Here is a 27,627-nt window from a genome sequence, read left to right as displayed (position 1 = left end):
ACAAACAAAAAAGATTTCTGAGCATCTCGAAAGAACAGATGTTGATGCTCATTAAGTTGGAAAACTTAAGCCCGCTTTACACGCTGCAATGTAACTTACAATGTGTCGGCGGGGTCACGTTGTAAGTGACGCACATCCGGCATCGTAAGGTACATTGCAGTGTGTGACAGGTACGTGCGATTGCTATTGAATGGTAAAACGTTCATCGCACGCACGTCGTTCGTTCCTCATGAATTGAACGTCAGATTGTTCATCGTACCCTGGGTAGCACACATTGCAGTGTGTGACACCCCGGGAACGATGTACACAGCTTACCTGCGTCCTGCGGCTCCCATCTGGTAATGCGGAAAGAAGAAGGTGGGCGGGATGTTTACGTCCCGCTCAGCTCCGCCCCTCTGCTTCTATTGGCCGGCTGCCGTGTGACGTCGCTGTGACGCCGAACGTCCCTCCCACTCCAGGAAGTGGACGTTCGCCACCCACATCAAGGTCGTATGGACGGGTAAGTACGTGTGATGGGGGTTACTTGTATGTGCGGCACGTTCAACAAATTGAACGTGCCGCACATACGATGGGGGCGGTTACGAACGCATACGATATCGTATGCTTAATCGTAACATGTAAAGCAGGCTTAAGACCATCTCTAGTCAGGCAGATGTTGATCAACTGGAGGAAATTAAAGACCAGTATTACCCTACTCTTATCAGTGGACAACAAAAAAAGATCAGTCTAAGGCTATGTTCACACACTGCATCTTTTACTGCATTTTTTGTGCATTTTTGAGGTCACAAAGATGCACCTAATGCATGCATTTCCTTCCCCCAGAAAAGTCTATGAGATTTCTATTTTGATGTCCACACAGTGAATCCTTTTTTGGCTGCATTTTTTGAAGATGCAGCATGTCATATCAATTCTTTTTGTGTTTTTGCCAGCATTTTTGAGCCCTTCCAGTCAATAGATTTGACTTATAAAACACATTGGGCAAAACGTGGTTATAATGCGGTAAAAATGGATCAAAACGCATGCATTTTTTGCCACTGAGACATTTTTAGGGCCAAAAATGCTGCATCTTTGTGGTCAAAAAAGATGCTGTGTGTGAACATAGCCTAAGAGCAAAGCAAAGTCACAAAGTAATCCAAGATAACCTCTAAGCATCCAGCTCTCTCACATTAGCAATGTTATTGTTTATGAGTACACTATCAGGAGAACACTGAATAATAGTGTTGTGCGAGTATGCTTGTCACTACTCGGTACTCGCACGAGTATCACTGTACTCGGACTACTCGGCGGGGACCGAGTAATCTCGCGATACTCATGCTGTACTCGTGGTCTTCATCCCTGCATGTTGGCGCTCTTTTGAGAGCCAGCCCTCATGCAGGGATTGGCTGGCAGACCACTGCAATGCCACAGCCCTGTTAGTTGTGGAATTGCAGTGATTGGCCGGCCTGCACAGCGTGACCGAGCCTTTATACCGGCGGGCGTGCTGTGCTCTGCACACAGCCATCCAGACAGTCAGGGCAGGGAGAGTGTTGCTGCTTCAGGGAAAGGTTTGCGGCCCTTTATAGTTATTTCCGTAGCAGGGCTGCAAACAAAGTGACCAGAAGTCTTTCTCAGGACTATTGTAGTTGTATACAGGCAGGCAGGGTATAGCCAGGTCGGAGTACAGGAGCAGAGTCCTTCTCAGGACTATTGTTGCTGTATACAGGCAGGGCAGGCAGGGTATAGCCAGGTCGGAATACAGGATAGTGACCGGAAGAGTCCTTCTCAGGACTATTGTAGCTGTATACAGGCAGGCAGGCAGGGTATATAGCCATTCCTAGTGGTGACCGTATACCAGCCTTCATCACCATATCTGGGGCTGGTGTACACAGTCTAAAACAGTCCTGATAGTGTCAGACTTCTCAGTAATTGTCGCTCCTAAAAACCTGTTAGGTTCTTAGTGCGTCCGTGCTTGCATTTAAAAACCGCATGTGTGTGCCTGTCGGTGGCAGCGTACAGGTGCACTTGTGTGCGTTTTGCATAAACTTGGATATAACGCACAAGTCTAGTGAATAATACACGTCATTCAGCAGTGTCTGATAGTACCAAACTTCTCAGTAATTGTCGCTCCTAAAAACCTGTTAGGTTCTTAGTGCGTCCGTGCTTGCATTTAAAAAACGCACATGTGTGCCTGTCGGTGGCAGCGTACAAGTGCACTTGTGTGCGTTTTGCACAAACTAGTATATAACGCACAAGTCTAGTGAATAATACACGTCAGTCAGCAGTGTCTGATAGTGTCAAACTTCTCAGTAATTGTCGCTCCTAAAAACCTGTTAGGTTCTTAGTGCGTCCGTGCTTGCATTTAAAAACCGCACGTGTGTGCCTGTCGGTGGCAGTGTACAGGTGCACTTGTGTGCGTTTTGCATAAACTTGGATATAACGCACAAGTCTAGTGAATAATACACGTCAGTCGGCAGTGTCTGATAGTGTCAAACTTCTCAGTAATTGTCGCTCCTAAAAACCTGTTAGGTTCTTAGTACGTCAGTGCTTGCATTTAAACACCGCACGTGTGTGCCTGTCGGTGGCAGCGTACAGGTGCACTTGTGTGCGTTTTGCATAAACTTGGATATAACGCACAAGTCTAGTGAATATAATACACGTCAGTCAGCAGTGTCTGATAGTACCAAACTTCTCAGTAATTGTCGCTCCTAAAAACCTGTTAGGTTCTTAGTGCGTCCGTGCTTGCATTTAAAAACCGCACATGTGTGCCTGTCGGTGGCAGCGTACAAGTGCACTTGTGTGCGTTTTGCACAAACTAGTATATAACGCACAAGTCTAGTGAATAATACACGTCAGTCAGCAGTGTCTGATAGTGTCAAACTTCTCAGTAATTGTCGCTCCTAAAAACCTGTTAGGTTCTTAGTGCGTCCGTGCTTGCATTTAAAAAACGCACGTGTGTGCCTGTCGGTGGCAGTGTACAGGTGCACTTGTGTGCGTTTTGCACAAACTTGGATATAACGCACAAGTCTTGTGAATAATACACATCAGTCAGCAGTGTCTGATAGTGTCAGACTTCTCAGTAATTGTCGCTCCTAAAAACCTGTTAAGTTCTTAGTGCGTCCGTGCTTGCATTTAAAAACCGCACATGTGTGCCTGTCGGTGGCAGCGTACAGGTGCACTTGTTTGCGTTTTGCACAAACTAGTATATAACGCACAAGTCTAGTGAATAATACACGTCAGTCAGCAGTGTCTGATAGTGTCAAACTTCTCAGTAATTGTCGCTCCTAAAAACCTGTTAGGTTCTTAGTGCGTCCGTGCTTGCATTTAAAAACCGCACGTGTGTGCCTGTCGGTGGCAGTGTACAGGTGCACTTGTGTGCGTTTTGCACAAACTTGGATATAACGCACAAGTCTAGTGAATAATACACGTCAGTCAGCAGTGTCTGATAGTGTCAAACTTCTCAGTAATTGTCGCTCCTAAAAACCTGTTAGGTTCTTAGTGCGTCCGTGCTTGCATTTAAACACCGCACGTGTGTGCCTGTCGGTGGCAGCGTACAGGTGCACTTGTGTGCGTTTTGCACAAACTAGTATATAACGCACAAGTCTAGTGAATAATACACGTCAGTCAGCAGTGTCTGATAGTGTCAAACTTCTCAGTAATTGTCGCTCCTAAAAACCTGTTAGGTTCTTAGTGCGTCCGTGCTTGCATTTAAAAACCGCACGTGTGTGCCTGTCGGTGGCAGCGTACAGGTGCACTTGTGTGTGTTTTGCACAAACTTGGATATAACGCACAAGTCTAGTGAATAATACACGTCAGTCAGCAGTGTCTGATAGTGTCAAACTTCTCAGTAATTGTCGCTCCTAAAAACCTGTTAGGTTCTTAGTGCGTCCGTGCTTGCATTTAAAAACCGCACGTGTGTGCCTGTCGGTGGCAGCGTGCAGGTGCACTTGTGTGCGTTTTGCACAAACTAGTATATAACGCACATGTCTAGTGAAAAATACACGTCAGGCAGCAGTGTCTGATAGTGTCAAACTTCTCAGTAATTGTCGCTCCTAAAAACCTGTTAGGTTCTTAGTGCGTCCGTGCTTGCATTTAAAAACCGCACGTGTGTGCCTGTCGGTGGCAGCGTACAGGTGCACTTGTGTGCGTTTTGCACAAACTTGGATATAACGCACAAGTCTAGTGAATACACGTCAGCACAGCATTGCAAAATGCGCAAGGGCGTTTGCAACGAACAAGGAAGTGGACGTGATGGTGGTGCAGGCAGAGGCCGAGGTCGTGGGCAAGCTCTAATTTCGCCACAACAAAGGGCCACATCTACTTGCTCGCACGTCCTGTCCCAAATTCTTGGGGACCGCAGCAGTACACCGCTCTTGAACCAAGACCAGTGTCAACAGGTTGTTAGTTGGATAGCAGATAATGCTTCCAGTCAGATTGGCACCACCACAAACACTCTGTCTTCCACACGGTCAAGTGTCAGTAGCCGTGATACTGCACCGCACATTTCAGAACCTAATCCTCCTTCCTACCACAAGGCTGAGTACATGTCCACGGACATTACTGATCCCACACTTGGACACTCGGAAGAGCTGTTCACGTTACCATTCGCACATTCTGGCCTCTCGCCAGCTCCTGTTGAAGTGGGTCATGAGGAGATCGTATGTACAGATGCCCAAATATTTGAGCAGCCACGTTCTAACGAAGTTGGCAATGTGTCTCAACAAGGGGTGGACGATGATGAGACACAATTGTCAGGAAGTCAGGAGGAGGAGCAGGGTGCGGAAGAGGAAAACGACGTGGTGGATGATCCAGTAACTGACCCAACCTGGCAGGAGGATATGCAGAGCGAGGACAGCAGTGCACAGGGGGAGGGAGGCGTAGCATTCCAACAGGCAGTAAGAAGCAGGGTGGTGACCCCAGGCAGAAGTCAGGCAACCGTTCCCCGGAACAACAACACGACACAATGTGCCTGTACAAATGTTAGGTCTTCCCGAGTCTGGCAGTTTTTTAAGTTGGCTCCAGATGATTCTAAAAAGGCCATTTGCAACACCTGCCGTGCCAGCATCAGCAGGGGTACCAAAACTAGCAGCCTGACCACCACCAGCATGATCAGGCACATGTCAGCCAAGCACCCGACTTTGTGGGAGGTACAACAGAGTCGAGGAGCGGTGCTTTGCTGATGTCACTGCTACGTTTTCGCTTGTTGTGCATGCGAGCCAATCCCCTGTCCATGCTGCCTGCGAACAAGCCTCCTCCGGCCCTGCACCTGCAGTTGCCTACGCAGAAATAACACCATCATCAAGCACGTCCTTGTCCCAGCGTAGCATTCAGTTATCCATTCAGCAAACCTTTGAACGCAGGCGCAAATACACTGCCAACGCCCCACATGCCACAGTTCTAAATGCTAACATTTCGCGACTGCTTGCGCTGGAAATGTTGCCTTTTAGGTTGGTGGAGACAGAAGCATTCTGCGACCTGATGGCGGCAGCTGTCCCACGTTACTCGGTCCCCAGCCGCCACTATTTCTCCTGGTGTGCCATCCCCGCATTGCATAACCACGTGTCACAAAACATCACACGTGCCCTGAACAACGCTGTTTCAGCCAAAGTCCACCTAACCACATACACGTGGACAAGTGCTTGTGGGCAAGGCCGCTACATCTCGTTGACGGCACACTGGGTTAATATTGTGGAAGCTGGGACCCAGTCTGAGTGAGGGATGGAACACGTCCTTCCCACACCAAGGTTTGCAGGCCCTACCTCAGTCAGGGTTTCACCCACACTCTACAGCTACGGAATGTCATGCTCCTCAGCCTCATCCTCCTCCTGCGCATCCTCATCCACTTTACCCTCCACACCAGTCCCAAGCTGGAAGCACTGCAGCACTGCCTCGGCGAAGCGGCAACAGGCTGTGCTGAAGCTAATCTGCATAGGTGACAAACCCCACAATGCAGAAGAGGTGTGGACAGCTCTGAAACAGCAGGCAGATCACTGGCTCACACCTCTGAACCTAAAGCCAGGAAAGGTCGTGTGTGACAATGGCCGGAACCTGGTGGCGGCTTTGAGGCGAGGCCAGCTGACACATGTTCCATGCGTGGCCCATGTGCTCAACCTCGTGGTTCAGCGGTTTCTAAAGTCATACCCAGACCTGTCTGATCTACTGGTAAAAGTTCGCCGCCTGTCTGCACATTTTCGAAAGTCACCTACTGCTTCAGCCGGCCTTGCCGGCTTTCAGCGCCGTTTGCATCTTCCGGCTCACAGACTGGTGTGTGATGTCCCCACGCGTTGGAATTCAACTCTGCACATGTTGGTCAGGATATGTGAGCAGAAGAGGGCAGTTGTTGAGTACCTGCATCACCTAAGCCGTCGGGAAATGGGTCAAACTCCACACATAACACCTGAGGAGTGGAGATGGATGTCCGACCTATGTACCATTCTCCAAAACTTTGAGGACTCCACCAAGATGGTGAGTGGGGATGACGCCATTATTAGCGTCACCATACCGCTTCTCTGCCTTCTAAAACGGTCTCTGCTCAAAAACAAACATGATGCATTGCAGGCGGAGTACGATGAGTTGGAGCAAGAAGCAGTAGTGGGTGTGGGTGATAACACACAGCCGAGCCTCGTCTCATCACAACGTGCAGTGGAGGACTATAACGAGGAGGAGGATGAAGACATGGAGCAACTCTCTGGCCAAATTGAGGATATGACATGCACACCAGTCATATCCTCGGTTCAGCGTGGCTGGCCAGAGGACAGGGTAGATGAGGAGGAGGAGGAGGAGGACAGCATGTTCAGTCATCGTGTTGGTCAGGATACTGAAGTACTGGCTGTTAAGAGTCTGGCGCACATGGCTGACTTTATGGTAAGCTGCCTGTCTCGTGACCCTCGCGTTAAGAACATCTTGGCCGACAATCATTACTGGTTGGTAACACTGTTAGACCCACGCTACAAGGAGAACTTTATGTCTCTTATTCCCGAGGCGGAGAGGTCAGCCAAAATGCAGCAGTTCCGGAAGGCCATAGTCACGGAAGTAAGCAAAGCATTCCTCTCACAAAAGGCTAGCGGCATAGGTCAGGAATCAGTGGACAACCAAGGTGTACAGCCGAGAGGGGCACAAGTCCAGTCCGCCAGAGGTAGGGGAACAGTCTTTAAGATGTGGGACAGTTTTCTCAGCCCCTCACGTACCACAGCCCCTGAGGTGCAGGGTAGTGCCACAAGAAATCCTAAGTTTGCCCAGATGCTCAAGGAGTACCTTGCAGATCGAACAACTGTACTCCGACATTCCTCTGTGCCTTACAATTATTGGGTATCCAAGCTGGACACGTGGCATGAATTGGCTCTCTACACCTTGGAAGTCCTGGCCTGCCCTGCCGCTAGCGTTTTGTCAGAGCGTGTTTTTAGTGCCGCAGGTGGAATCATTACAGATAAACGAACCCGCCTGTCAACTGAAAATGCTGACAGGCTGACTCTGATCAAGATGAACAAGGGTTGGATTGGGCCAGACTTCACCACACCACCATCAAATGAGAGCGGAATTTAATGTTTGTAACGTGAATTTGCCATGTACCTACACTCACCCATGGGTACACACTTCTAGACTTTGGATAATCGCTGGACTGCTCCTCCTTCTCCTCATGCGCCACCATGATGACCGTTACAATAGTTAGGCCGTTGTTTCAGGTATACCCCCAGTGGTAAATTTTTTCGCCCATTCTTTCAGAATAGACATTACATCGACAGGGGACCCGCTCCTTTGCAATGGGAACAATGTTTTGAGGCCCTCATGCACGTCTCTATCAAGGGACAATGTGGAGCCTCCCAATCTTTGGCTGCCCTGCCTAAGGGCTATACTACAATAGACCCACTTTCTTACAATGGGCACTTCAGGTTTACAGGCCCTCATGCACGTCTCTATCCAGGGACAATGTGGAGCCTCCCAATTTTTGGCTGCCCTGCCAAAGGGCTATACTACAAAAGACCCACTTTCTTACAATGGGCACTTCAGGTTTACAGGCCCTCATGCACGTCTCTATCCAGGGACAATGTGGAGCCTCCCAATTTTTGGCTGCCCTGCCAAAGGGCTATACTACAATAGACCCACTTTCTTACAATGGGCACTTCAGGTTTACAGGCCCTCATGCACGTCTCTATCCAGGAACAATGTGGAGCCTCCCAATTTTTGGCTGCCCTGCCAAAGGGCTATACTACAAAAGACCCACTTCCTTACAATGGGCACTTCTAGTTTACAGGCCATCATGCACGTCCCTATCCAAGGACAATGTGGAGCCTCCCAATTTTTGGCTGCCCTGCCAAAGGGCTATACTACAATAGACCCACTTTCTTACAATGGGCACTTCAGGTTTACAGGCCCTCATGCACGTCTCTATCCAGGGACAATGTGGAGCCTCCCAATTTTTGGCTGCCCTGCCAAAGGGCTATACTACAAAAGACCCACTTCCTTACAATGGGCACTTCTGGTTTACAGGCCATCATGCATGTCCCTATCCAGGGACAATGTGGAGCCTCCCAATTTTTGGCTGCCCTGCCAAAGGGCTATACTACAATAGACCCACTTCCTTACAATGGGCACTTCAGGTTTACAGGCCCTCATGCACGTCTCTATCCAGGGACAATGTGGAGCCTCCCAATTTTTGGCTGCCCTGCCAAAGGGCTATACTACAAAAGACCCACTTTCTTACAATGGGCACTTCAGGTTTACAGGCCCTCATGCACGTCTCTATCCAGGGACAATGTGGAGCCTCCCAATTTTTGGCTGCCCTGCCAAAGGGCTATACTACAATAGACCCACTTTCTTACAATGGGCACTTCAGGTTTACAGGCCCTCATGCACGTCTCTATCCAGGGACAATGTGGAGCCTTCCAATTTTTGGCTGCCCTGCCAAAGGGCTATACTACAAAAGACCCACTTTCTTACAATGGGCACTTCAGGTTTACAGGCCCTCATGCACGTCTCTATCCAGGGACAATGTGGAGCCTCCCAATTTTTGGCTGCCCTGCCAAAGGGCTATACTACAAAAGACCCACTTCCTTACAATGGGCACTTCTGGTTTACAGGCCATCATGCACGTCCCTATCCAGGGACAATGTGGAGCCTCCCAATTTTTGGCTGCCCTGCCAAAGGGCTATACTACAATAGACCCACTTTCTTACAATGGGCACTTCAGGTTTACAGGCCCTCATGCACGTCTCTATCCAGGGACAATGTGGAGCCTCCCAATTTTTGGCTGCCCTGCCAAAGGGCTATACTACAAAAGACCCACTTTCTTACAATGGGCACTTCAGGTTTACAGGCCCTCATGCACGTCTCTATCCAGGGACAATGTGGAGCCTCCCAATTTTTGGCTGCCCTGCCAAAGGGCTATACTACAATAAACCCACTTTCTTACAATGGGCACTTCAGGTTTACAGGCCCTCATGCACGTCTCTATCCAGGGACAATGTGGAGCCTCCCAATTTTTGGCTGCCCTGCCAAAGGGCTATACTACAATAGACCCACTTTCTTACAATGGGCACTTCAGGTTTACAGGCCCTCATGCACGTCTCTATCCAGTGACAATATGGAGCCTCCCAATTTTTGGCTGCCCTGCCAAAGGGCTATACTACAAAAGACCCACTTTCTTACAATGGGCACTTCAGGTTTACAGGCCCTCATCACGTCTCTATCCAGGGACAATGTGGAGCCTCCCAATTTTTGGCTGCCCTGCCAAAGGGCTATACTACATTAGACCCACTTTCTTACAATGGGCACTTCAGGTTTACAGGCCCTCATGCACGTCTCTATCCAGGGACAATGTGGAGCCTCCCAATTTTTGGCTGCCCTGCCAAAGGGCTATACTACAAATACCCACTTTCTTACAATGGGCACTTCAGGTTTACAGGCCCTCATGCACGTCTCTATCCAGGGACAATGTGGAGCCTCCCAATTTTTGGCTGCCCTGCCAAAGGGCTATACTACAATAGACCCACTTTCTTACAATGGGCACTTCAGGTTTACAGGCCCTCATGCACGTCTCTATCCAGGGACAATGTGGAGCCTCCCAATTTTTGGCTGCCCTGCCAAAGGGCTATACTACAAAAGACCCACTTCCTTACAATGGGCACTTCTGGTTTACAGGCCATCATGCACGTCCCTATCCAGGGACAATGTGGAGCCTCCCAATTTTTGGCTGCCCTGCCAAAGGGCTATACTACAAAAGACCCACTTTCTTACAATGGGCACTTCAGGTTTACAGGCCCTCATGCACGTCTCTATCCAGGGACAATGTGGAGCCTCCCAATTTTTGGCTGCCCTGCCAAAGGGCTATACTACAAAAGACCCACTTTCTTACAATGGGCACTTCAGGTTTACAGGCCCTCATGCACGTCTCTATCCAGGGACAATGTGGAGCCTCCCAATTTTTGGCTGCCCTGCCAAAGGGCTATACTGCAATAGACCCACTTTCTTACAATGGGCACTTTAGGTTTACAGGCCCTCATGCACGTCTCTATCCAGGGACAATGTGGAGCATCCCAATTTTTGGCTGCCCTGCCAAAGGGCTATACTACAAAAGACCCACTTTCTTACAATGGGCACTTCAGGGTTACAGGCCCTCATGCACGTCTCTATCCAGGGACAATGTGGAGCCTCCCAATTGTTGGCTGCCCTTCCAAAGGGCTATACTACAATAGACCCACTTTCTTACAATGGGCACTTCAGGGTTACAGGCCGTCATGCACGTCTCTATCCAGGGACAATGTGGAGCCTCCCAATTGTTGGCTGCCCTTCCAAAGGGCTATACTACAATAGACCCACTTTCTTACAATGGGCACTTCAGGGTTACAGGCCCTCATGTACGTCTCTATCCAGGGACATCGAAGTGCCACACAATGTTTTCACGTAAAATCTTTCATGCAATCTTCAAAAGTAACATACACCAGCTCTATCTCACTATTGGGTATGTGCCCTTAACATTTCCGCCATGAAAATTCATTTTGGTGTCATTTTGGAAGGTTTTCTGGTGAGTCCGTAAAAATGGCGTAAAACGCGGACAAAATTGTTCACAGCTGTGACTTTTGAGTGATAAATGCTGTTGCCATGTCATTTGAGCACTCTTCTGAGACTTTTGTGACATTTTTAGGCTTTCTACATGCTGCCAGGGGTCATTTCATAAAAATACTCGGGTCTCCAATAGGATAACATTGGGCTCGGTGCTCGGGCCGAGTACACGAGTATCTTGGGATGCTCGGCCCGAGCCTCGAGCACCCGAGCTTTTTAGTACTTGCTCATCACTACTGAATAACAATGGTGTGCATTTCAAAAAGAACATTGCAGCCAGTCTGCGGTTTTCTAAAGATTATGTGAACAAGCCAGAAGGCTATTGGAATCCTGTTTTATGGACAAATGAGATCAAAATAGAACTTTTTGTTTTAATTGAGAAGTGTTATGTTTGAAGAAAGAAAATTACTGAATTACAGCATAAAAATCGCATGAGATCTGTGAAACACTGTGATTGCAGTATCATGGTTTTCCTTCAGGATTACCCTGTATTTAGCTCCATCCATCTTCTCTTCAATTCTGACCAGCTTTCCTGTCCCAGCTGAATAAAAGCCTCCCCACAGCAGGATGCTGCCATCACCATGTTTGATGGTGGAAATGGTATTTTCAAGAAGATGTGCAGTATTTAGCCTAAAACATTCTACCTTGGTCTCCTCTGACTAGAGCACCTTCTTCCACATGCTAGCTGTGTCCTCTACGTGGCTTTTTACAAATGATTCTCCCACTTGAACTGCAGCTTCTCCAGAGTGACCATGGGCATATTAGCTGCTTCTCTAATTAGTGCTCTTCTTTCTAGAGTTGTCAGTTTAGGTGGATAGCCATGTCTTAGTAGGTTTGCAATTATGCCATACTTCTTCAGTTCTTGGGTGATAAATTAAACAGCGCTCTTTGAGATTATCAGAGCTTGGGCTTTTTTTTTTATAAACTAAAACTACTTTACTCTTCTCCACAACTTTATCCTTGGCCTGTCTGATGTGTTCCTTGGTTTTCATGATGCTGTTTGATTTATAATGTGCTCAAACAATCCTCTGAGACCTTCACAGAACAGCTTTAGCTATACAAAGAATACATTACACACAACTGGACTCAATTTACTAATTGTTTGACTTCTGGAGGTGATTGGTCGCTCAGCATTTTATTTACTAGTATCAGACTACAGGGGTTGAAGACAAATGCATGTCACAATTTTCCAATTTGTATTTTTCAAATATTTAGAAACCCATGAATCATTTGCTTTACACGTCACAAATACTTGCTAGTTTGTGTTTTTGTGGCGCCCCTGAGGCTTCAGATGCCACAGGGCACAGCACCTGATTTTAGGTGCTGTGCTCATCCTGAATTCCTGGGTGATCAGTGTCGGCTCTACACATCATCACATCTCAACACATGCGAGCTGTCGGGGCACACCCCAGATGGGACAGGGTTTAAGGCAGGTACTCCATTGATGCTGGGAAGCAGCAACCAGTATACCTGGTTATGGAGCTTTAAGTCCCATTCACTGTCCTGTAGGGGTGGGGCCTGGCAGAGGGAGTGTGGGAGGAGTCAGTAGGTAAGGTGGGCGGAGCTAGTTTTGAAAAGTTGACAGTTGAGACCAGTCGCGTCCAGGGAGGGAGTCCAGTCAGTCGGTCTAAGGAGAAGTAGGAAGACAGCTGACAATCCCCATTCAGTTCCAGTCAGAGCTCACTAGTGACTTTGGTGAAAAGAGGAGTGCGGTTGCTGGGGAGTGAAGTGTGATTGCTCCCAGGACCGAGCACCATCAGGGTCTAGAGCCCTAGATTAGGGGACGCTTCAGGCTCACCTAATAAATCTACAGGGAGAGAAGATTGCATGTTTCTCGGCCCACCATAGTGTCCGAAGCACAGCAGCAGACTCAGAGCCTGGGAATTGGTACAGAGATACAGCCCATTGAAAGGTTTGCGCTGCCTGCGAACGGACCGGGACTTTTTATACAAAAAGCCACGCAGAGGCCTTCGAAAGCTATAGGCTATGGGGACCCACTAGTAACAGAGAGGTGCATGAGAGAAGAATTCACCAGGCTTCAACAGGCACTATGATCTGAGGAGTTCGGGATCGCCTGAAGCCCATCATGGTGGAAACCGGCACTCAACGGGCATAACAAACAGTGAGTAAAGACATCTTGAACCGCAGCCTTTGTGTCGCCTACTTCTTTCCGCGCCCGGTCAGCCCTGCACCTCATTAACATCCACCATAGACTTTCCCAATGGTTGCCCTGGGGCCCTGCTCTACCTGTGGGAAGGAAGAAACACCTCAGCTGCCACAACATCAGCCCCGGAGGTCCCATCCAGCAGCGGCAGCTACAAAGACGCAATCCACAGGTGGCGTCACGAATTTTACTAAACATTAACTACAACTCCCATCATCATCTCCCCCAATACCGCCATTTTAATTGACTCTGCCAGGGTCACGGAGTCGGGCCCCGCCACCGCTGACTACCCCGGACTAGTCCGGCCCGACACCGAGTCACCTAAGGCCCTGGGGTGGGCACGTCATTTTTATATTACATCACATACAATCCCAAAAAAATACATTTAAGTTTGTGGGTAAAATGTGAAAAAGTTCACGGGGTATTAATACTTTTTTAAGACTCTGTACAGGATACATACATAGAGAGATGACAGTTGTTTTTCTCCTCCACAGAAACGCTGTAGGAATGATCTGTTTGTAAAGGATTTTGGATATTACACCAATGTATTTTGCTCCAATATGATGAAAAGCAACATAGAAATTCAGCACAGTGGTTTTCCATTGCATAGTCAAGACCTTTTCATGGAAAATAGTAAGAGCAATTGAAACATATAATCATACTGCAAAAATGTAACTGAATATATATATTTTCTTAGCAATAAGATTGGTTCCACATGTGCATGAAACACTGACATCCTCAGATTGGAAGACCTTGACTGGCTTCTGGAGCTCCAGAGCTGAGCTAACTGGTTGATATATGCCCATGAGACCGGTAGCTCAGGTCAGGACACCTGCCTGTTGGACTTCATCTGTGAAACCAGCCTAATTCAACATTCACTGGAATATTTTACCCGTTAAATGTATGTAAGAAATATAAATAACCTTCCACCTTACGTATTATGTGCCATTTGGGAAACGCATTGAATTGAACAGAAATAATTACTTCCAAAATTGTAAAATTGTGCCTATTGCCATTCACATTCATATATTTTTTATTTCTGTTGTTATAAATAAGATATGAGCATAAGAGTAACTAAATCTTCATAGATTGTTTTTCGTCTGCGCATATTTGACGTGTAAATATGTTTTTTCGGATTGATGCTCAGCTGCAATAGAATAATGTTTGATTTACAGATTGTAATTTAATTGTGTGTCTGCGTAGTATCATGAAATATAGTAATAAAACTAAGTTATTTAATAAGGTTTCCTGTCTTCTCTGCTGGGTGCCTTGGTTGCTGTCAGTAAATTACCTAATAATTACTAAAAAGTTGCTTGCTTGTTGGAAGAATACATTTTGAGCTTGAAAAATAGCAACACAATTATCATTAAATGATGTCTGGATAGAGTAATTTATTCTAATTTCCCTAAGTTTTTTTTTTGTCGAGTCAAGAGAAAAGCATATTTTTATAGACTGAAAAAGGGTGTATTGCAGTACTACATTTTTTTATATACAGTGGGGAGAATAAGTATTTAGTCAGCAACCATTCATGCAAGTTCTCCCACTTAAAAAGATGAGATTTGCCTGTATTTGACATCATAGGTAGACCACAACTATGAGAGACAAAATGAGAAAACAAATCCAAAAATCACCTTGTCTGATTTGGCAAGATTTTTTTTGCAAATTATAGTGGAAAATAAGTATTTAATCATTAAAAATATGCAAGATTTCTGGCTCTCACAGACCTGTAACTTCTTCTTTAAGAGGCTCCTCTGTCCTCCACTCATTATCTGTAGTAATGGCACCTGTTTGAACTTATCAGTATAAAAGACACCTGTCCACAACCTCAAACAGTCACACTCCAAACTCCACTTTGGTGAAGACCAAAGAGCTATCAAAGGACACCAGAAACAAAGTTGTAACCCTGCACCAGGCTGGGAAGACTGAATCTGCAATAGGCCAGCAGCTTGGTGTGATTAAATCAACTGTGGGAGCAATAATAGGAAAATGGAAGGCATACAAGACCACTGATAATCTCCCTCGATCTGGGGCTCCATGCAAGAACTCACCCCATGGGGTCAAAATGATCACAAGAACGGTAAACAAAAATCCCAGAACCACACAGGGGGACCTAGTGAATGACCTGCATAGAGCTGAGACCACCGTAGCAAAGGCTACCATCAGTAACACACTACATCGCCAGTGACTCAGATCTTGCAGTGCCAGACGTGTTCACCTGCTTAAGCCAGTACCTGTCCGGGCCAATCTGAAGTTTGCTAGAGACCTTTTGGATTATCTAGAAGAGTATTGGGAGAATGTCATATGGTCTGATGAGACCAAAGAAGAACTGTTTGGTAGAAACACAAATCATCGTGTTTGGAGGAGACAGAATGCAAAGTTGCATCCAAAGAACACCATACCTACTGTGAAGCATGGGGTGGCAATATCATGCTTTGGGGCTGTTTCTCTGCAAGGGGACAAGGACGACTGATCCGTGTACATGAAAGAATAAATGGGGAAATTTGAGTGCAAATCTCATTCCATCAACAAGGGCATTGAAGCTGAAACGTGGTTGGGTCTTTCAGCCTGATGATGATCCCAAGCACACCACCAGGGCAATGAAGGAGTGGCTTCTTAAGAAGCAAATAAATGTTGTGGAGTGGACTAGCCAGTCCAGCTCTCAACCCTATAGAAAACCTTTAGTGGGAGTTGAAAGTCCGTGTTGCCCAGCGACAGGCCCAAAACATCACTGCTCTAAAGGAGATCTGCATGGAGGAATGGGCCAACATACCACCAACAGTGTTTGCCAACTTTGTGAAGACTTACAGAAAACATTTGACCTCTGTCATTGTCAACAAAGGATATATAACAAACTATTGAGGTGAACTTTTGTTATTGACCAAATACTTATTTTCCACCATAATTTAAAAAAAAAAAATCTTACCAAATCAAACAAGGTGATTGTTTGTTTTTTGTTTCTCATTTTGTCTCTCGTAGGTGTGGTCTACCTAAGATGTCAATTACAGGCCTCTCTCATCTTTATAAGGGGGAGAACTTGCACAATTGGTGGCTGACTAAATACTTTTTTTCCCCAATGTATGTGCTTTGGCTTATGGGTCTAATCTTAAGAATGCATGCACTTGCCATTTTGTTACTGCCTATCTGCTGTTGTTTGGATGGGATTACGCGGTACTGCTTTTTTATTTGTTTAATCAAATCTTTACATAGTTTCAGAAAAAAGGAGTAAATGTGTTAAAGAGTCTTCAATGTATCCTTCATTACACTACAATAACTATATTATTTCTATAAATAGAGATATCATGGATCTGAACTAAATCTAAAATTTACAATAGAAAGCAGAACAATCCATCAGCTCATCACCGCTTGTGATCGGCCACTTTCCTCTTCCAGCAGCAATAAGAATTCTAAAAAATGCCAACACAATGTTCTGTAAGAATACAGTCTTTACATCTTCATAGACAAAGCTTTAACAACATGTTTTCATTAGTGGTGAAAGACATATCTGGGAGTAAACCATTTCTGACCATCCTATCCTTATTTTTAGTACAACTATGAATAAGAACCGGATGATCCAACTATGTGTAAGGACCAGATGGTCAGAATCACATCAGTCCAAGATATGTCTTTTTCTCCACTCTGACTGTAAACATAACCTATAAATGGAAGGATATACCATATATTCTTAAATTCCATCTAGAATATCAAGATAACTACTAGAAAACCATACAAAAATATTCCAGAAAATATCACAAATGATTCATAAATAGAACTTTTATTGGTTAAAAACAAACACACAATTAAAAACATGATAAGAACATAAACAAAGGAGGGGAAGGTAGGGAACAATACACATATATAATATATTATCCAGGTGGCCAGGTAATGGATATGTTATATTAATTTTTAAGGTCTGTATCCAAAGAAAAATTTGTGCTATAGAGATAATAGTATTTTAAGCTAGATACATCAATACGGAAGTAACGTTCACTCAGTTGATCACAGAAAAGACTGCTCCAATCTGTGAATAAATATAAACAATTACTTTATTAATCAATGATAGCATCCCTGAATAGCTATGATAAATGTCCCTGATCCAAAAGAAAAGACAAATGGAATCAGGATAACAATGTGGACACTGAGCAAAATCACATAATAGATATATTCATGGAACGCATAGGGAAAACCCTGTAAGTAATCAAAGCACATGAGACACAGACCAAAGGTACATCCAGGCCATACCCATTAGCAACCATAGATACCTACCAACCCCTCCACGCCACTCCAATGACCGTTTCGCCCCGGCTTCATCAGGGAGTGAAATGGAGGGGTCAGTGAGCTGACTAAAATAGCCCATTTGCAGCTGATTCAAATCAAACAGGCATTGTGTTAACTAGCGGCGCATACCGCGCATGCGTGCAAGCAACGACCCACAGCCGGAGGCCCGCCCGCATCAATCCAATGGCATTGCTTACCATCAGTGACGCGGAGAGGCCACCAACCGCAGGACGCTGCCGGCGCACGCGCAGAGCGCCACATGGAAATCCCGAACAGCGTCATGGTGATGTCTCCATGACGCTGATATCCAGGAAGCAGCGAGCCGCGCATGCGCGAACAGCGCATGGCGGCCGAAAGACCTTCCACATACACTCCTAAATTGGACTATTACAGCATTAGATTTGATATATCTTATTACTATTATATGGGTGATGTGGTTCCCACACATCGTTTATGCATTTTTTGTATTCAGGATGGAGAGATTATGATAAGGCTTACTGTGTTGCTGCCTCCCCAGAAAGGATTGGAGTTCCCTTATGGGGGTGGTGCTGCGCACGTGCGCGTTCAGCGTGCTGTGGCTGGAGGACTGACCTGCGTCACCGCTGGTGAGGTATCGCCTGCGGTGTATGTGGGAGGTCTTTCGGCCGCCGTGCGCTGTTTGCGCATGCGCGGCACACTGCCTCCTGGATATCAGCGTCATGGGGACATCACCATGACGCTGTTCAGGATTTCCATGTGGTGCTCTGCGCGTGCGCCGGCGGCGTCCTGTGGTTGGTAGCCTCTCCACGTCATTGATGGTAAGCAATGCCATTGGATTGATACGGGCGGGCCTCCGGCTGTGGGTTGTTGCTTCCGCGCATGTGCGGTATGCGCCGCTAGTTAACACAATCCCTGTTTGATTTGAATCAGCTGCCACTGGGCTATTTAGTCAGCTCACTGACCCCTCCACTTCACTCCCTGACAAAGCGGGTGCGAAACGGTCATTGGAGTGGCGTGGAGGGGTTGGTAGGTATCTATGGTTGCTAATGGGTATGGCCTGGATGTACCTTTGGTCTGTGTCTCATGTGCTTTGATTACTTACAGGGTTTTCCCTATGCGTTCCATGAATATATCTATTATGTGATTTTGCTCAGTGTCCACATTGTTATCCTGATTCCATTTGTCTTTTCTTTTGGATCAGGGACATTTATCATAGCTATTCAGGAATGGTATCACTGATTAATAGAGTAATTGTTTATATTTATTCACAGATTGGAGCAGTCTTTTCTGTGATCAACTGAGTGAACGTTACTTCCGTATTGATGTATCTAGCTTAAAATACTATTGTCTCTATAGCACAAATTTTTCTTTGGATACAGACCTTACAAATTAATATAACATATCTATTACCTGGCCACCTGGATAATATATTATATATGTGTATTGTTCCCTACCTTCCCCTCCTTTGTTTATGTTCTTATCATGTTTTTATTTGTGTGTTTGTTTTTAACCAATAAAATTTCTATTTATGAATCATTTGTGATATTTTCTGGAATATTTTTGTATGGTTTTCTGACTGTAAACATGTTTTTAAATCTTTGCCTATCAAGAAAAAAGACTGAAATCTTACCGAAAGTTATACTACCTTTTTTTGGAATTTTTATAATTCGCGATGGATTTGTCAAGCTTATGGGGCAGTCCCCAGATTGTGAACCAGATGCATTATGTAGGTTTGTTCATAACCAGAATGCAATTAAGTTGGAACATGGGTGAAAATAAAATTATTATATTTGCCTCCACACTGACCTCTCTAGCCAACCCATTACTTGGCGCCCTACATCTGATCCTCTTCTTTCCACTCTAAGGTGCCACATCTTTGACATGTTCACTAAAGACCAGGACTTCTGGCAAAGTCCAGGCTTTTGGTTTATTGCACCTCACGTCGCAACATTGACTGTATGATGGACAGTGTCCTTCAGGGCTTGTATGCGGCCAGAAGTCTTGGAGACGTGGTGGTGAAGGTAGAAAGTTGAGGACTAAATGGCAAGAAGCAGGGGGAAAGAGAGGAGAGAATTCATGCTTTTGTTAACCAATAATTACCTCTCTGGCTTCATCACTGCTCGCTGTCCAGTCCTTTTTTTTTTTTTTTTTATTAGTTGTTAGAAATGTTGCATCTTCATCTCAACCCCTTCACTATAGACCATAACATCCTGCCAAGTTCAGGCAAGAGCTCACTGTGCGTCATATGATTGCGATGATGTCGTGACTCGCAGTGAACTCTTGCCTGGATGTGAACGAGAGTCCTGGCTTATGGTGAAGAGGCCAAAGTTGGGGCACATCATGGTAGAGAGAAGAGAAGTAGTGGTGAGGTATTATGCTTTTATTTTTAGCATCCAATGTTCATAACTAGGGTTGGATATACAGTGATAAGCATAAAAGAGTACACCCCCTTTGAATAGCAACATTTTAACCAATATCACACTGAATACAAGAAAATTTCTAAAATGTTCACAAGACTGAGTTTCAAAGATAATTTTTTAACCCTTATCATGAAAGTAAGGTTAATAAAAAAAACTAACATCACAAAATTCTCAGTTTCATTGAAATCTGTTGATGCAAAAATGAATACACCCCTCTTCAAAAACTACTACTTCAGGTATTTTGAATGTTATTAATGATTTTCAAGGTCATCACCATGTCTTCTAGGCATAAAATGAACAAGTTCATGACATATTGCAACATCTATATTATTCCATTCTTCAAGAATAACTTTCTAGAGCCTAAATGCTGGATGAAGAATGATGATCAACTTGTCTCTTCAGAATTTCCCATAGGTGTTTTGGTTGGGTTCATAGGAGACATATTTGGCCATTGAATCACTTTCACCCTGTTCTTCTTCAGAAATGCAACAGATGTATGTTTTTCATCATTATCATGTTGGAAATATTTACGTCTATCAAGAACAAGCAATGATCGTAAAATATTCTCTTTCAATATAGAGCTGTTGATCTGTGAATTCATTATACCATCAATAAAAGATTGCTCCCCAACACCAGCAGCACTCATGACACCAGACATAAGGACACTGCCAACACTATTTTTCACTGTACACACCATACATTTATAAAAAAATGCACGTCTCGCATGGGCATGAAAAGACAGTAGCATCTTGTCATTGAATATAGAGCAGTGTATCTGTGAATTCATCATACCTTCAAAAAATGCAGCTCCCCAACACTACCCATAATCATGAAGCCCCACATAAGCACACTGCCACCACCATGTTCTACTGTAGGCACCATACATTTTTCTAAATTCATTTTTCTAAATACGTAGTGCCTACGATGAAACATTGTAGTAGTAGTATTGTCCTTATGTAGTGCTGCATGAGTGTTCCTGGTTTTGGGGAGCTTCATTTCATTGATAGTATCAATATTTCACAATTCGACTTCCATATGGAAAGAGAAGATGTTACTATCACTCCATGCCCTTGGTAGACATGCATGTTTCCAACATGCCAATTATCCAAAACATACATCTAATGCCACTACTACAAGTCTGAAGAAGAACAGGGTGAAAGTGATTCAGTGGCCAAGTTTGTCTCCTGATCTGAACCCAATTGAACGCCTATGAGGAATTCTGAAGAGACAAGTTGAGCATCAATCTCGATCCAGCAACCAGACTCTAAAGAGGTTGTTCTTAAAGATTAGAAAAATGCCATGCCTAGAAGACTTAGGCGGGCTTTGCACGTTGCGACATCGCAAGCCGATGCTGCGATGTCGCACGCGATAGTCCCCGCCCCCATCGCAGGTGCGATATCTTGTGATAGCTGGCATAGCGAAAATTATCGCTACGCCAGCTTCACATGCACTCACCTGCCCTGCGACCGTCGCTCTGGCCGGCGACCTGCCTCCTTCCTAAGGGGGCGGGTCGTGCGGCGTCATAGCGACGTCACACGGCAGGCGGCCAATAGCGGCGGAGGGGCAGAGATGAGCAGGATGTAAACATCCCGCCCACCTCCTTCTTTCCGTAGAGCCGCCGGCAGCAGGTAAGGTGAAGTTCCTCGCTCCTGCGGTGTAACACACAGTGATGTGTGCTGCCGCAGGAACGAGGAACAGCATCGTACCATCGCTGCAGCAAAATTATGGAAAAGTCGGAGCTTGCAACGATGATACGATAACGACGCTTTTCCGCTCGTTTATCGTATCATCTAGGATTTACACACTACGACATCGCAAGTGACGCCGGATGTGCGTCACTTTCGATTTGACCCCACCGACATTGCACCTGCGATGTCGTAGTGTGCAAAGCCGCTCTTAGGGGCACTTTGCACACTACGACATCGCAAGCCAATGCTTGCGATGCCGAGCGCGATAGTCCTTGCCCCCGTCGTAGCTGTGATATCATGGTGATAGCTGGCGTAGCGAACATTATCGCTACGGCAGCTTCACATGCACTCACCTGCCCTGCGACGTCGCTTTGGCAGCAAACCGCCTCCTTATTAAGGGGGCGGGTCGTGCGGTGTCATAGCGACGTCACACGGCAGGCGGCCAATAGAAGCGGAGGGGCGGAGATGAGCGGGACATAAACATCCCGCCCACCTCCTTCCTTCCGCATAGCTGACATGAGCCGCTGGACGCAGGTAGGAGATGTTCCTCGCTCCTGCGGCTTCACACACAGCGATGTGTGATGCTGCTGGAACGAGGAACAACATCGTAATATCGGTCATTTCCAAATTATTGAAATGACCGACGCTACACCGATGATACGATTACAATGATTTTGCGCTCGTTAATCGTATCAAAAAGGCTTTACACCCTACGATATTGCCTGCGACGCCGGATGTGCGGCACTTTCAATTTGACCCCACCGACATCGCACCTGCGATGTCGTAGTGTGCAAAGTGCCCCTTTGTGTTGTTCTTAAAAATCATGGAGATCATACAAAATACTAGGTGTGGTAGTTTATGATGCACTCAATTGTTCCATCAACTAATTTGAGTAAAACAAGATTTGGTAATGAAAATTATATTATTAACCTTGCTATCATGTTATGGGTTCAAAATGTCCTATGAAATTCAGTTTTGGGAAAGTTCTTGTGTTCAGCGAGATTTTTTTTAAAATGTTACTTTTCATAGGGAGTGTATGATGATGAGCACTGTAAGTTGGAAGTTCTTAAGTCTGAGCTACCGGTATTATAATAAGAAATCTTTAGCCTTTTGTATCTTTCTTGTTTGACAGTATTTAATCAATATCCTGATTGTCTAGAAATGTACATTATGTTATATTATAGTATTACAGACCAAATTAGATTTCTATAATCTGCTTAGATATTTTTTTCCTATGTATGTAGCTTCTTGTACTAAAGAAAGAAACCTTGAGCTCTTTTATTTAACATTTTTCCCTTATTCCAATTTATGGTTATGTATTTTTTATGTCTCTTTCAGCAGTTCTCTTTTATCTTTAGAATCTCACTTGGACAAAAGGATTACAATATGTAATGCATGTGGCTGTGATGTTTTATTAGAAGAAAGATGTGCTAGAATGGTTCCTTTAACTTAGGTGAAATCTAAAACCTTCTATAGAGAGATACTTAAATTGTTTTACTAAATGTAGTGAGGTCCTCAAGGTGTCCTTGAGAAAGACATTATGAACAATTCTAGGATTCCAGTTGTCAAAGATTTGAAAAAAGTTATCACAGACCAGAATGAAGAAAAGTGAAGAATACTTTTTGTGATTTACTGTTATATAAAACATAATGAGAATACAATACCATAAAGAGCCTCAATTATCTAAATGTTTCTTTTGAGTACAATAAACACGGCATCATCTAGGCATCATACGAATGAGATTGTACAAAATACCAATTGTCAAAGATGGATTTTTATATAGTGTACGTATATATATTAAATATATGTTTTTATAAATATATATATGTATATATATATATATATATATATATATATATATATATATATATAGTTACATAGTTACTTAGGTTGAAAAAAGACCTAAGTCCATCTAGTTCAACCTTCCTGTGAGGTAGCAACCACCAATGTTGTGGATGGTCGCAGTGGAGAAGGATCCCCCTGTGATATTGAACTGAAGGTGTGACTGTGGGACCTGTAGTTCCACAGAACTTGGGTTGTAATTAAGGGTTAGGTTCCCTTTAAACTGTGACCAGTGTGATGGACAGAGCTGGAGAATCACATACCTCCACCTGTGGGTGTATCCGGTTGGGTTTAAGAGACTGTTAGTTTTAGAAACAAAAAGAAGCCTGAGAGTGCTGCACATGGAGGATGTGTGCTGGAGATCTCAGTCTGTGTGAAGACTGAAGAGAGACGTTTGGAAATCAGTCCAGGTGAGGACTGGGGAAAATACTGCAGCCTGGCTAAAGAGGGCTGGAGGCTGCAGGTTGCAACCACAGTGACTTGTGTTCGTTGGCTGGAGCCAGAGTGTGGAGAATCCACTATGGACACTTAATTGGACTGGAAGCCCACGGTATGTGGATGCTATATTTTCCTTTAGGCCAGGAGAGGCTTTGTTACATTTTGTTTAGCAGTTTATGTTGAGTCTAATAAATAAACTGCTGTGTTTTATAAGAAACGGTGATACCTATGTTGTCTAAGGTGCCTAGCACTGCTGCAAGCAAGTGAAACCCCCGGGTTGCGGTAAGCAACGTTTACATATGGTGCTAGACTGCGGGCAGCAATCCAGGCAGCACTTCTAGCAACTGCAGAGGTGTTGTTCCTGTGTATCAGCCGGGTCCACGAAGGTTTTTTTTTTCTCTACTGTCTACACACTGCAAGGAAGTGTTGCCTGTGGATCGGCAGGTCCACGAAAACAATTTTCGAAGCGGTTTGCAGTGGATCGGCAGGTCCACTAAAGTTGACGGCGCACTCAAGCGGCTTGCGGTGGATCGGCGGGTCCACGAAGGTCCGTGGGAGCTGAGCGACCATGACTGGAGCAGCTTGTGTGGATGAGATACTGTTAAAGTACCCGGTGCGGGTCAGTGAGCAGCGACTGCAGGAGACTGGCCGCCAGGAGGTAAAGCAGCATGAGCTGCAGCAGCGACAGGAGTCGCTGGCAGAGCATCTGGACTTGGTGGCGCTGGACAAGTGAGTACAGTCCCTTGTGGGGCCAGTGCACATACAGGGTCTCATAAGGATACCTGGGGCACCGAGGTACTGTGTGGTTTGGGACATGCGTTTTCCATGGAAAGGCCATGGAATGTACACTCTCGGGACTGGGTTGCCCAAAAGAGGGTGGAATCCCATGAAGGGGTGGTTGCCCAAAAGGGGGTGGAGCATCCCATAGACAAGGGCGCAGTGGCGCAGATGGACAGTAATCAAGCACAAGGGTGTTCATGCTGTAGGTGTCCTGTCTGCAGTGTAGACCACCCATCTGACGATAGGCCACGTCTGTGTACCGTGGAAGTGGATGGAGAATCCGTAACTGGACTCGTAGACTCACGGAGTTTGGTGACCCTGGTGAGGGCCACAACTAATGTCTTCCTGATTCCCGGAAATAAGTTCCATGCCAACTGCACCCACAATAATGATAAAGAATACCCAATGTCCAGCGTGGTCAGTAAGACAGACAGGGACATTGGTTCTCATGATGTTGGTGTAGTTTCAGATTTACAGCACCCAATTATTATAGGTTGGGACTCTAAATTATTTGTGGACTTGTGGAAGCAGGGGGAAGTGTCCGGGTGCTTGTGTAAGAGCCGGAACGGTCCAAAGGAAGCTCCACCACAGCGGGAGGTTAAAAAGAGTCCTTGTGGGGTGGTTATGTGTGGTAAGGTGAAGATAGCACTCCCTAAAGTTGACTGTCCTAAGTTAGGTAGGAGCAAAGAAAAAGGTGGACATGCCCAACTTAGTGACATTATGGGTAAGAAAATAAATGACAATATGACCGTTAGCTCCATAAAAGGGAGCCAACACCTGGTTAGGTGGGAACACGTTAGTCCAGGACACCAGGGCGAGTGACGACTCCAGTAAAGACACTGACTCTACTAAAGTGACAAACAAGTACAGTGACATACTGATGAGCAAAGAGGGGAAAACCTCCTCCCGTCGCGGAAGGTGCAACAGGCGTAGAGAGGTAGAGCAAGCTACAACCTCTGAAAATATGGTCCAGGTAGAGACAGTGTCATGTATTTCTTCCCAAAGTGTGGATTCCCTTCCAGAATCTGAGTGTGCAGAGAAGGTTGAGAAAGGCACGTTGCCAATAGCAACCGCTAATATAGTGTTGGACAGCAAAATCATGCAAAAGAAAGATGAGTCTGAGCTAGAACTGACACATTGTAACGACAGAAATCAGCAGGGTTAAAATGCAGAAAAGGAGCTGACCAAAACAGTAGTGGTAATGTCCCCTATGATTTCCTGGTGTGAAGCTGATGGTCTGTTGAGTGAGAACACTATAGGAGAAGAAATCCTGGACGTTGTTGGTGGAGGAAAAATCCACAAAAGTCATGGTGAGCAGACCAGTGATCCACCCAGTGCTGGGGTGAATAATAGTGCCAACGGCATAAAAGCTGTTGTAGACTCCAGAGAATCTGAAGTTGAAGGTATGGAGTGCAAGAAAGCCTCTGAGGTTGCAGAGAATCAAGAGGAACTTGAGGGAGATGCTGCAGAGTCCCAAGAGATGGCTGAAGCTGCAGAAATGTAGAGAACCCTTAAAGTAGGGAAATCTAGCCCAGAAGTCCCATCAGCAGCTGAGAGCTTAACTGAATTTACTGGTAAGACTAAGATAGATGCCATAAAGATGGACTTGGTTCAGAAGATTGAGAATCTGGAGGTCAAAGATGAGGAAAAATTCAAAGGCTCTGAGGCTATGGAAAATCCTGAGGAGAATGCAACTCCAAAGGGGGAGCCTGTGATAAGAAAAGAGGATGGATGTGGAAGACCCAAGGAACGGTCCGATGGCCTTACAGGTAAAGAAATTCGGCCAGTCTTTACGTGCATGGTAGAAGTCCCTGCAGACTTGAGAAAAGCCTGTGCCAGTGAGGCGGTACATGAAAAATTCAAGACGGCCGTAGGAACCTATAAAGTGTACTTTGCCCCAGAGTCTTGTTGGTTGGTGGTGTGCTCTGTAAGTGATGTCACAAAGAAGCGGGTGGCTATCCTGAGTGGCATGCACCTACAGTGTCTTCGCTCAAAGTGGCTCATCTCTACAAAGATGGAAGAAGACAGCAGACGATTGGTGCATATGAAGCAGCTCACCACAGCATTTCAGGAAGTAGTGGTTGTGAAGAAACCATTAATTGGGCTTGCAATAAGAGCGCTGAGAAGTAACATTCAGCAAGCCAGGAAGTTTCCAGGTATTACAGCTATTGAAGTGGAAAAAAACCAGTGGAACATTCCGAATCTATGGGAAAACTGCAGAAGCAGTCAAGACAGCTCGAAGGTTGTTGGAGTTTGTGGAGGAGGTCACACAAGTGCCCAGAGAACTGGTTAAGAAGCTGATTGGAAAAAATGGAAGAGTCATGCAGGAGATGGTTGACAAGTCCAGTGTGACGAGAGTAAGAAATTGTTATTTATAATGAAGCCAAGATACTCTGTGAAGTCGGTATGGTTCCATGTGTCATTGTGGGAACAAAGGAGTGTGTTGAAAATGTACGAGTCCTCCTAGAGTACCGCCTGGGTTACCTGGAAGAACTAAGGCAGTTGAACCTAAAAAGGTAGAATATTGCTGAACAACTCCATCAAGTGGGTATGAGGTGGAGACAGCTTTCAGGCTGGGGCCAGGAGAAGGGTTGCCCACCTGATAAAAGTGTTGCTTCAGTTGGCACAGAAAGTAGGTCCTATAATGAAAGGAACCAAGGTCATGGAAGACCTAACTACACTTTGGGCTACAGCATAGACTCTGAATGGTCCAAGTCCTCTACTCTAAACTCCAAAGGAATGGATTAAGGGAGTGATGTATCTACAGCGAAGGATGGTCTTGAGAGAACACACCAACAGAGCGATGACAACAGAAGATGCCATGGCAGAACAAGCCATAGTAAATCTGCAAAAAGAGAATGCAGTGCTGAGGTGCCCAGACAGTAGCCCTTCTAGTGGATTAGATAGCTCGGAGTCAGACCAGACAGTAGTTTCGACTGGAAGAGACTTTCGCTACTACACTAGCCGTTGGAGACAGTCATGGAGAGATAGGTCTGACCGGGGGGGG

The 27,627-nt window shown here is 45.5% G+C and overlaps 1 protein-coding gene across 1 annotated transcript in view; it reads left to right on the top strand.

The window, feature by feature from the left end:
• C7H16orf89 (chromosome 7 C16orf89 homolog) overlaps nt 1-27,627 on the top strand; it is a 98,284-nt gene that overhangs the window by 58,870 nt on the left and 11,787 nt on the right. Inside the window, exon 5 of the mRNA XM_075319725.1 lies at nt 13,693-13,831. Within this exon, the coding sequence (XP_075175840.1) occupies nt 13,693-13,831 (139 nt within the window). The remainder of the gene's footprint in view (nt 1-13,692; nt 13,832-27,627) is intronic.

Source organism: Anomaloglossus baeobatrachus, chromosome 7 (genome assembly GCF_048569485.1).
Source record: "Anomaloglossus baeobatrachus isolate aAnoBae1 chromosome 7, aAnoBae1.hap1, whole genome shotgun sequence".
Taxonomy (NCBI): domain Eukaryota; kingdom Metazoa; phylum Chordata; class Amphibia; order Anura; family Aromobatidae; genus Anomaloglossus; species Anomaloglossus baeobatrachus.
This window is presented reverse-complemented; position numbering and strand designations above follow the sequence as displayed.